Source organism: Balaenoptera ricei, chromosome 3, assembly GCF_028023285.1.
Source record: "Balaenoptera ricei isolate mBalRic1 chromosome 3, mBalRic1.hap2, whole genome shotgun sequence".
Classification (NCBI taxonomy): Eukaryota; Metazoa; Chordata; class Mammalia; order Artiodactyla; family Balaenopteridae; genus Balaenoptera; species Balaenoptera ricei.
The window spans coordinates 64,395,487-64,407,776 of NC_082641.1; the positions used below are offsets into that span (position 1 = coordinate 64,395,487).

At 36.8% G+C, this 12,290-nt stretch overlaps 1 protein-coding gene across 4 annotated transcripts in view; it reads left to right on the plus strand.

Annotated features, from left to right (window-relative positions):
* Positions 1-12,290, plus strand: part of MSH3 (mutS homolog 3) — a 182,525-nt gene that overhangs the window by 1,827 nt on the left and 168,408 nt on the right. For all 4 annotated transcript variants that reach the window (XM_059916664.1, XM_059916665.1, XM_059916666.1 and 1 more), the window contains exon 3: positions 9,448-9,668. In XM_059916664.1, coding sequence (XP_059772647.1) covers positions 9,448-9,668 — 221 coding nt within the window. The remainder of the gene's footprint in view (positions 1-9,447; positions 9,669-12,290) is intronic.

Genomic DNA, 12,290 nt, shown 5'->3' on the forward strand with positions numbered 1-12,290 from the left:
CCCCTTCATAAGGGGTGTTGTGGGTAAGAGGTTGGGGGAGTGGAGGTAAGAGCTGGAGTTCTGCAATTTGGCTGTAGTTCTCCCAATTTTCTCTCTTATTCCCTCTAGCAAATTTTTGTCTTGATTATAAAAGTAAAACGTTCTTGTTATAAAAATTTCAAACAATACAGAAATGTAGAAGGTGGACAGTAAAAGACCTCATAATCTCTCCCTTTCAGTAAGGGCTACTGCTAATTTTTGGGGGTGCTGTGCATTCTTCCAGGTTTTTCTGTTTATACACATCTATATGTACTCAAATAGACCCCAAAATTAGTTAACTAATAATAATATTTTAAAAATTTTATTATACTATATATACTAATTTGCAACTGTTTTTTTCCACTTAGCAGAACATTTTGAACAATTTTCAATGTCAGGACATGTAGATCTACCCTGTCCTTTTTAATCATGGAGCTGCTTTTTCTGTATGCTAAAGGGTTTTGGGTAAAACCACTATTCCTGAGCTGTTGGACTTCTAGAGGAGGTATTGGATACAGATGGTTGAGCAGATTTTTCTCTAGTTTTTGGCCTCAGACAATTTGTGATAGGGGAGGACAGAAAATGCTTCTTTCTTCATTATCCCCAGGAAATTAGGTAAAGAAAATGAGACAAAACCAAAAAAAAAAGTTTCAATTTAGTGGATCAAGAGGTAAAATTTGGATTTAGGGTTAACATGAAAGCCTTAGTATGAAATAACTATAGAAATGGAGACGTTATGGTTAAAGAGAAGGATAAATCTGATGATACCCTTTTTCTCCTCCTACCTGAAGGGGCCATGACTAGAGGCATGACTTGACAGAATTTGCATTTTCCAGGGTTGTCTACCTTTCTTTGCTTCATTACTCTACAGGGACCTGATCTATTCAGTTTTTCAGTAAATTCGTCAAACTGTTAATGAACCCTCTGTTTGCCTTCCATTGTTCTACAGGCTTTTTGTAGTTCTTTTATTCTTCCAAACAACCCTTGCTGTCCTCCTTTTTAGAAGAGGTGGGTGATAGGTGAGGATTGAGGGTTACCACACTTAAGGAACTTTTCCAGGCACCCAGGAGAGCTGAGGTGGAAAAGGGGCAACAGACTTGGAATGTTTTGAAATAAGACCTTTGCTACTTGGTAAAAATCACACTCAGGAAGAAGAAAGAGCTTTCCCCAGTCAAACGCTGGGTGATTGCTCCACCTCGGGTTTTTTTTTTTAAATAACAGATTATTAAGATATAATCACATGTTATACAATTCACCCATTTACCATGTACAATTCAATGACTTTTAGTATATTCACAGAATTGTGCAGCCCTCATTAAGTCAATTTTAGAACATTTTCATCACCCCCAAAGTAAACTCAGTACCCAATAGCAGTCACTTCCCATTTTCCCCAAGCAGCGCACCCTTCACCGACCTAAGCAACCACGTATCTATTTTCTGTCTATAGATTTGCCTATTCTGAACATGTCATATAAACGGAATCGTACAGTATGTGGCCTTTTTGTCTGGTTTCTTTCACTTAGCGTAATGTTTCCAAGGTTCATCCATGTTGTAGCATGTATCGGTACCTCCTTCCTTTCAAAAGTTGTTTTGATTTAATTTCTTTTTATTGTGGTAAAATACACGGAACATAAAATTTTCATCTTAACCATTTTTAAGTGTACAGTTCAATTAAGTGCATTCATAATTTTGTACAACCATTACATCCATCCATCTCTGGAATTCTTTTCGTCTTGCAGAATTGAAACTCTATAGCCATTAAATAATAGCTCCACATTCCCCCCTCCCCCAGTCCCTGGCCATCACCATTCTACTTTCTATGATTTTGAGTACTGTAAATTACATCATTCCTTTTTATTGTTGAATAATATGCCATTATATGGATCTACTTCAGTTCTTAATTCTTCAATTTATAAGCTATTTTTTATACCTAGGATCCACAGGGGAAGGAAGCTTTTATACTCACAAGGAAACTTGATACATTTGAAAAGTGATTTAAATATGTGTTTTGAAAACAAATTGAATAATAATAAAAAGGTAAAACATACATTTGAAAAGAAATTCAAATATATATCTCTAAAAGAAGAGAAGTCACAGTAAACTAGGTAAAGTATATATTAGAAAAGTCCTATATTTAAGAAGAAAGGGAGTTATAGTATTCTTTCAAAGGTTCTTAACCTTTAGCATTTGTGCCATCAAGGTGTTTTTGGTGTTTTTTAATTATGGTGTTGATTTCCCTAATATGTCTTTTTTCCTCTGGCTGCTTTTACGATTTTGTATTTATCACTGGTTTGCCCACATTTGATTTTGATGGGCCTTAGTCTAGTATTTAAAAAAATTTTTATTTCTTCGTTAATCTTTATCCTGTTTGGAGTTCATTTAAGGCTTCTTGAGTTCCATGGGTTTATAGTTTTCATAAATTTGGAAGAATTTTTTGGCCACTTTTTTCTCAAATTTTTTTTCTGTCTCTTCCCTTTCTCTTCTTCTGAGAGTTTATTAATAGGGATGCTAGATTACTTAACATTATCCCTCAAATAAGGAAGCTGTTTTCACTTATTTTCCAGTATTATTTCCCCTTCTGCTTCATTTTGGATTGATTCTCCTGCTGTATTTTCAAGTTCAGTGATATTTTTTTCCTGTAGTATCTAATATGACATAAATTTAATTCAGTGAAATGTTCAGTTCAGATATTGTGTATTTCATCTCTAGAAGTTCTATATTGTTCTTTTTAAAAAATCTCCCATTTTTCTATGTGAATTGTATTTCAGTAAAGCTGTTGCCAAACAAAAACCTTCCATTCTGCTCCTCTTTATTTTTTCCTTTTCATTCTTGATTATATGGAACATGTTTATGTGTTTTCATGTCATTATATGCTAATTCTGTCATCGCTATCATTTCTGGTTTTGTACACCTTGACTGATTTTTCTACTTTTTGCAAGTTTAGTAATTAATTATTTGGATTGCATTTTGTTTTTTAAATTTATTTATTTTTGGCTGCGTTGGGTCTTCGTTGCTGCGTGCGGGCTTTCTCTAGTTGCAGCGAGCGGGGGCTACTCTTCCTTGCTGTGTGCATGCTTCTCATTGCGGTGGCTTCTCTTGTTGCAGAGCACGGGCTCTGGGCACGTGGGCTTCAGTAGTTGTGGTGTGTGGGCTCAGTAGTTGTGGCTCACGGGCTCTAGAACGCAGGCTCAGTAGTTGTGGTTCACGGGCTTCGTTGCTTCATGGCATGTGGGATCTTCCTGGACCAGGGATGGAACCCCTGTGCCCTGCATCGGCAGGTGGACTCCCAACCACTGCGGCACCAGGGAAGTCCTGATAATAAGTATTTTGAACTTTGTGTTGTTGTGTGCTGGGATTTGTGTTTCTTTAAAGAATGTTGAATTTTGTTCTGGCAAGTAGTTAAATTCCTTGTGGATCAGTTTGAACTTTTTAGGGATTGTTTTTTTTTTTTTTAATTTTATTTATTTATTTATTTATGGCTGTGTTGGGTCTTCGTTTCTGTGCGAGGGCTTTCTCTAGTTGCGGAGAGCGGGGACCACTCTTCATCGCAGTGCGCGGGCCTCTCACTATCGCAGCCTCTCTCGTTGCGGAGCACAGGCTCCAGACGCGCAGGCTCAGTAGTTGTGGCTCACGGGCCTAGTTACTCCGCGGCATGTGGGATCTTCCCAGACCAGGGCTCGAACCCGTGTCCCCTGCACTGGCAGGCGGATTCTCAACCACTGAGCCACCAGGGAAGCCCTAGGGATTGTTTTTAAGCTTTGGAAGAGAAGGTCTAGAGTGGCCCCGTTCTTAAGCCTTGACTTTCTAGAGTTGGGAAAGGATGCATAGTTGCAGTAGCACACCATTATATAGTATTCACACCAGCAGAGACAATGTTAATAATCTTTAGATTATAGATAGTAGTAAAATGTAATAAAAGTTTTAGGAAGCAGTGAGGTCTGAGTATTCATTGCCTTTGTTTTTAATGTAATTCATTTAATTGTAAGTTTATATACTGTAACATAATAGCTGTGTTTTACAACTGGCTCACAAAGTTCTTGAAGATTTCACTTACCAGTATGAGCTGGCTCCCCTTGTCTCTCTGTGTGGGCTAATTTGAGCTTCCTCATAGCACGGTGGCTGGTTTCCGAGAATGAGTCTCCTGAGAGAGAGCCAGACAGAAGCTGTATTGTCTTTCACAGTCTAGCTTTGGAAGTTATATAGTGTCACTTCTGCCATACTCTGTTGGTTGAATTAGTTACAAAGGCCTGCGTGGGTTCAAGGGGGAGGAACATGGATCCCACCTTTCAGTGCAGGAGTGTCAGCATCACATAGGAAAAACGTATGGGATGGAATATATATATGTGTGGCTACCTTTGGTAAATAAAATCTCCCCAGATTCAGACTTGACTTTTTGTTATTATTCTTATTTTAATTACAGATAAACATAGTGTAGAACTCTGTCTCAAATGCATTTTGATAAATACAAATATCCATTATCTTAATACTATATAAATGTGGACTTTCCAAAATCAAAGATATTATAAAATATAGCCAGAGTATATAAAAATAAGATACAATTTTTTAAAAAGACCTGGGAAATGTATCAGATATTATACCTTTAAACCATATCCAGAAAGTTCACATTGAAATTTGCCTTAAATTCATATAGTTTCTAGTTTACCCTAGACCATTTTATAAAAGACATCGATTAATATTTATAATTATTACACACTGCAATTAATATCCTAACATCAAAGCTACTTAGTTATTTAGAATTTTTTTTTAATTGAAGTATAGTTGATTTACAATGTTGTGTTAGATTCCGGTGTACAGCAAAGTGATTCAGTCATACATATTTTTTTTTTTTTCAGATTTTTTTCCCTTATAGGTTATTACAAAATATTGAGTATAGGTCCCTTGCTATACAGTAGGTCCTCATTGTTTATCTGTTTTATATATAGTAGTTTATATCTGCTAATCCCAAACTCCTAATTTATCCACACTGTGCCACCACCCCCCACCCCGGCCTTTGCCCTTTGGTAACGATAAGTTTGTTTTCTAACTCTGTGAGTCTGTTTCTGTTTTTGTAAATAAGTTCATTTGTATCACATTTTAGATTCCACATATAAGTGATATCATATGATATTTGTTTTTGTCTAACTTCACTTAGTATGATAATCTCTAGGTCCATCCATGTTGCTGCTAATGGCATTATTTCATTTTTTTTTTTTTTTATGGCTGAGTATAAAGCTACTTAGTTTTAGTGAAAAAATCAAATTTGTTCATGGAATCAAATATGCCATTCCCCAAATTCCCATTTTTGCATTCTGTAATGACTGCCTATTATACAGGGTTAGAAATTTTATCCAACAAACTTTCCATTTTCATTTTATGCTCTTAAAAAAAGAATCACCTTTTGACATTTAAAACAACGTGCCCCAATTTGGAATGACTATTTAAAAACAAGGGCACTAAGATTAAAAAATAAGTCTTTTAAAAGAAGAGGAAGTTCTGCCCTTTACCTGGGTTTCTGTTGTTAGACAAGATTTGAAACTGCCTCTTAAGTCTATTTATTTTTCTTTTTAAGACTCTCCTCCTTGACTTGTGTATTATTTTTATCTGCCTAAGCTTAAATATCTTCTTTTGAGCTTAAACCCTCAAAAACATTGGCTGTAAGTTATCTTCCCAAACAGAGAATTCTTGAGACCCTGAGATCTATGAACATGGATTTGTTGTTGTTTTTAATTCATTATAGATGTTTAACACATGTAGAGAATCATAAGCTTGATAAATTTCACAAACTGAAGTCACCTATATAACCGTCACTTAGATCAAGAAACTATATTACTAGGACCCCCAGAAACCTCTCTGTGCTCCCTCCTGCTGACAACCCCTTCCCCCCACCAAGAATAGCCACTATCCTGACTTCAGTATAGATTGGTTTTGCCTGAACATTGTGTTTAATTTAACTGATTTAAAATGTTTGTAATATTCCAAAGGTTTTTCTTTTTTTCCTTTTTTTAAGATGAATTATTTTATCTGTAAAACAGATTCTTATACAGATTTTAAAAAATCTGTTGATAGTGGCACATATTTATATTTCAGCAGCTACTCTGTGCTTTCTTCTAGATTAAAATTCTTTATTTAAAATATGATAATTCTTCTACCTCCGTGATCCTTCATAACCTAGGCCTAGAGGAGGAAGCCTGAGTAGAGAAAGTAACTATTATGTATTTCCATTTTATGGTACACAAAAAATTAAAGCTCAAACAGTGAAGGTGTTAATTCAGTGAAATATTTTTAGCGAAAAGTTTTTGGTCTATTTAACATGTTGGGACAGCAACCAATGGCCTTGTTTCTAGGGTATATCCTCTTAAGGGCTCAGGGACTTTAGTGATAATGCTGGCAAGTCTTAATCTCATATTGTGGCAATTTGATAGTTCATTTCATGGCATCTTCAGAAAAGGAAATAGTATAAGTGAGCTTTTAAGTATAGGAGCAGAATATGGAGGTTAAGGTTTATTTGGGTACTGTTAAACTAAAACAGGAGAACAGCCAATTATTTTACCAGCAAAATGGATTTATCTGGGAGCAGCTAAGAACTGCAATTTAGGACATGCAACTGTGGCAAACCGCATGCAAGTTCAGCAAGGCAAAGGAGAGGAAGGAAACTCTTTTATAGAGGAGAAGAGGAATTTGGGAAGGTCATTGGAGGAAACTGGGAGTACAAAGTATAGTGGCTTTTCTTTGGCTGAGTTGTGACAGTCTCATTGGTTGAACTGTTGCCAGTCAAGGAGAAAATCTTCCTCCTGCTGGTGGTAGTAAACTAGTGTCACTTCTATAGGAGACGGAAGGTAAGTCTCTTCCTGTTGGGATCTGTATTGATGCTGGGTGGTATGTCCAGGAGAGCTCTCCCTGCTGGCCTCCCAACTGCATTTTAGGAGGTTTCCCTTTTAATTTTCATAGTACTCAGTTTTCCATGAGCCAGGTTTTTCACAGTAGTTACAGTCTTCCTCAAGACCTAATGGAGAGACTGGTGCCTATATCTGTGTCCCTTCTTAGGCATGAGGGTTTCGTAGCTCTTGGGGGCTTTGCACTTGAGAAGCCTTCCAATTTAGTTTTTTTCCTTGAGGGCCTTATGAGGTGTTAGAATCTCTCTTAGGTATCTGTGAGGAAGGCAATGGAAGATTTTGGTTTTCCTGTGTAAGCTTCATTCTTCCCGCAGATAACATGTTCATATTTCCCCCTGGTTTTCTTTTAGATGGCTCAAGATATGATGGTCCTAGGAGCATTAAGAAAAAATTGTAATTTTGGATAATTGCTTGTGTACCAGTTCTTTCGCTTATTTTATAGTTCAGGAATCATAATGGCTTGATATAAATGAACAAGTGTGGGACACCTTCTTTCCTAACTCTTGAGCTGTGGTGCACTCGTAGAAAGTCATTGTAGCCTGAGGATGAAAGATGACTACACAGAAAAAGGAGAGAAAAAACTTTAGGAGATGTGGAAGGGTAGCAGAGAGGTTGTACAGAAGCATGGTCTCAATCCAGGATCTTTCTGAACCGACAAAAACCTTTCTGTATTGAGCATATCTCAAGGATGGAGCTTCATGGCGGAATCTTCCTTGGCAGTGGTGAGAGTAGGGTAGGGTGGGGAAGGATGGTAAGGAGGAGGGCAAGAAAGTGAGCCATCAAGGGCTCTTCCCACATGCATGCTAAGTCGTTGCACATCCAGCTGAGCAAACCCTGAAGTTTGTGGAAATAAGGCCATAGACATGGAATTTTTTGAAATATGAACTTTACTGTTTACTTAAAAAAATAAATAATGGGAAGAAAAGAGCAGAGCATTCACTAGCTAGAAGAGTCCGTGGCTACTTCACCTTAGTTTTTAACACTTCAGTTTTAGATATTCTTTTTTCACATGAGTGCAATTCTAAGGCTTACACCCCACCCCTATCCCGGGAAAGTTTTTTTGTATCGATAGGGGGAAGTCCTTATATAATATAAAAACTTACAGTATATGTTTGAAGAGTGATTCAAGTATACATCCTGAAAAGGGGAGAATAACAGTAAATAAGATGAATATATACATTTGAAAAGAGATTTCAAATATACATTTTTCTAGCTACAAGGTTAACAGGAGACAGGATAAAGTATAGATCTAAAAAGAGGTTTGAATATTAATATGGAAATATTTAAACTTTTAGAAATGAACAAAACCCAACTCTTGCCCTCAGAGTGTTTTTGCTTTAATGGGAAAGTAAGAGATAATAAATGCAGTCCCAGTTTCTTTATATTAAATAGTAATTACCTAATAGTATTGCTCTAAAGAGTGAAAAGATGTATTCTGGCATATAGTGGATACCCAATACATGATAGTTTCCCTTATTTTATGGGTTGCTTGCTTATTAATAACTGCTAATTGGCAGAGTGTGATAAGTGCTGTGGAGAGATGCGATCTTGTTATAGGAATGTAGAGAAAGAAAAGATGACTTTGAACTGGGAGAATTAGCAGAATTCCATGAAAAAGTAGTTTTGAGATGGGTCTTGATGAAATGAGTACAATTTGCCATGTGAAAATTGGGGTCAAGGGCATTCTGGGGAGAAAGAATAGCATGAGCAAAGCTGTGGAGGCAGGAAGGCACATGTCCTGGGGGTGGTGATCTGGTTTCCTTGGTGAATTCCTGGTGTCAGTGTCTAGGTCTTTCCCATGGAGCTGGTCAGTTTCCCCAGTCCAGAGCCTTGTGAGCTCCTGCCTGGAGGGAGAGCTCTGGCTGCCTGTGTTCTGAGAGCTGGTGAGAAGAGGCTGGTTTCTCCACATACAGTAAGCCTGTATTCACATCATTCTTATGGCTCAGGCACAGTACTGCATCTCACCTGTGCTTGTTTTGCCTTTTCCAGAGAAATCTCCAGTCTTCTTCTGAGGTAGAAGGAGGACAGTTACCCTTGAGTTTGGAGTGGAGTAGCGGTCTAGGGATTAAATTGTTTTGAAGCAGTTCTGTTTATTTTAGAACCTCCCTTTTTTCCATTTCCAGAGCCACTGGTGCCCTGATTCTTGAGCCATTTAATAAGCATTTTGTGTTGTAAGTAGGATTGGTTCCTGGTTTTATATATTACTGATTTAGGGTTTAGCTTTCAGGTATGCTAAATTGGTTATTGCTTATCCATTTATCCTTCTAGCTTCAGATATTTTGCTTGCAGTTGTCACCTCTTCTTTTCTCTCTGCTCTGTTGTAGTTTTTAATGGGGTTTCAGGACCAAGTGAAATTAGATCTATGTTTCAATATGCCATCTTCACCCTGAACCCGAGGTTTCTTTATTTCCTTCTCACATTATAGTTAGATTCATTGCTTTAGTGAGAAGCTCCCTCTTTAAAAATCCTATGCTAATTATGAATTTGACATAATGAGATAAAATACTATTGTTATATTTTCTTCTGACTTGCTAAGAGCCAAAGAAACATCTGAGGACCAGGATCGTTTTAAAGTCTCTGGAAAAATTGAAAGAATTCTGCTGCGATTCTGCCCTTCCTCAAAATAGAGTCCAGACAGAGTCTCTTCAGAAGAGATTTGCAGTTCTGCCAAAATGTACTGATTTTGATGATATCAATCTTCTACGTGCAAAGAATGCAGTTTCTTCTGAAGATTCCAAATCTCAAACTAGTCAAAAGGTATGTAACTCTTATAAAGATGAATATTCAGTTACTTAGAACTGTAGGTTCTGAAGTGCCATTAGGTTTGTGGGTTCACTCAGGGCACTGGTTCCCAAACTTGGCTGATCATCCAAATTAGCTGAGGGAGCTTTTGCTTTTTAGTTTTTTTTTTTTTTTTAATTCCTGGAGATTGTGATTTACTATGTATTAAGGCAGGATGAATTGGTTTTATTAAAACAACACAAAACCAAAAAAACCTCCCAGCAGATTCTGATGTATAGCCTGGATTATTAGGAGCCACTGACTTGGGGGTATTCTTTATGGTTAATACAAGCACAGTTTCTTATAGTCCTCCCTATAGTTTCCATGATTAGCCTGGAAAATCACAGTGAATAATTTATAGAGATGTTTTGAGGTTTTTAGCTGAAAGCTTGGCTGATATAATAAATTCAGAGTTTAACCAAATGTATATGGCTACCTTACTTCTTCCACTGTTTTGTGATTATTAGTATTTTTCACCATTGCAAAATCAGGGAATTTAACTCTTGATCCATCATTGAAATCTATAATTCAGAATTAGTGGTTCTCAGCCCAGCTTTAAATTAGAATCACCTTACTGTCATAATTTTGTATGGTGACAGTTAGTTACTGGATTTATGATCACTTCATAATGTATTTGATTATCAGATCACTATGTTGTACACCTGATACTAACATCATATTGTATGTCAACTATACGTCAATAAAAAAAAATACCAATAGTAAGAACCCTTCTTCAGAATCATGTTTAGTTAGTTTTCATGGAAAACTGGGCATGGATATCATTTAAAAGCTCTCATTTTAATGTGTAGCCATGATCAAAAACCATGGAATTAGAGAACTAGTTCTTTACTTTTTTCTTATGAGTCATTTAAATCTAATGAAAACTATGGATTCGTTACTCAGAAAAATACTCAGACCAACACAGTTTTGTATCTAATTTTCAGAAGTTCACACTCCTTCCCACAAAGTCCAGATTCATGAACTCCTCCTTCAGCCAGGCCATAAGATCCATTGACTTATTTTACATCATCAGAAAAAAAGTTGCTTTGTTTTTATTTTTAATCTTTTTTTAATACTTAGAAGCAGTTCACCTGAGTGTAGTGGTCATAAAGTATAGAGGTCAAAAAGTTTGTCTATATATGTTCACTTTATTAATTGGAGAATTTATCCTAGGGTCTCATGAGATTTACTGTTGGTTTATACATAAAATGACCAACTTGGCATTTCTGATTCACAGCACATTAGAAGTAACCAGTTAGAAGGGACACCTAGAAATAGGTCCTGAAATTCCCATTTTATTATTCGGATCATTCTCAATTGTCAAGACAAAGTTAAATTGAGTTCAGAATGCTGTCTCTGGGAATATGAAAAAGAGTATATCTGAGAAATATTTTCACCCAAATGGTGGGGAAAAAAAGTTGCTTAATACTCAGGTATTCAGATTGACTTGTTTATTCGTATCCCATATGGTTAAAACTATTTGCTGGATTCCTACTTTCATTCCATATATGAATAAGGTATAAAGTAAGGACTTTCTTTTTCCAGGAAATATATTTTTTTAAGTATTCATTAAGTTTTGCAATATATGGTTTTCCTGGATTTTAGATAACAGTCAGGGAAATGAAGTAGAAAATCCATCATAATTAAAAGCAAATGCATTCTCCAACCTGGTATATTACCCACTTTTCTCCTGCCACGCCTGTCCATACCTTACCAGATCTCATTGCTCATCTTTGGAGGTTTGCTTGGCTACGCTATTCAGATAAACTGTGTCTCTACCTGCTATTCCAGCTAAGCTGAATTTTTTAAACCTTTAGCAACTGCAACTGTAAAGAACGTCTTTCTGGGCTTTCCTTGGACTGTGGTCCCCTCCCGGGGCCATATAAGACGTTTCTCTTTCTCTCTTCTCTGCCTCTACTGGTCACTAGTCTTTTAGGCCATATTTTTAATTTCAGGGGTAGCTGTAAGTTTTTAGATGTTGGCAGTGACCCAGTGACAGTTAATTAGAAGCTGGATTTATCCTGTTGACAAAAATAATTAATCAATAGTCAATCTAAGAAAGAAGTGAAAAATTTTATTTGAGCCAACCTGAGGATTATAACCCGGGAGATAGTCTCTCAGAGAGCTCTGAGAACTGTTCCAAAGAAGTAAAGGGGGAGGCCAGCATATATGTGATTTTGGCAAAGGGGGTATGTGCACTCAAGCACACATCTCGGTTGAAGGTTGCTGCTAGTCACAAGGAACAGACATCTTAGTTAATGATTTTAGTGCTTTTCTAAGTATGGGATGATGCAAGAATCCAGGTTTATAAAAAAATTTCTCCTGAAAATATCTAACTGTCTGAGGGCAAGTTTCACAAAGTGCCTCATCCTGATCTTCTTCCTAAATTCCTTTCAGGGTGTAATATAGGTCAGCGACCACAGTAGCTAATGACTTCATTCTTGTAGAATTGGGTGATGGGCCAACAGTCTTTATTTTATAATCAGTTCCCTTTCGGTCTTAATTTCAACCAAGGTTTGGGAGGCGTTTTGTGATCAATTTGTCCTATGGCATTAGGAATACTCATTTTCAGGTCAGGCAAGGATTTTGTTGATAGGC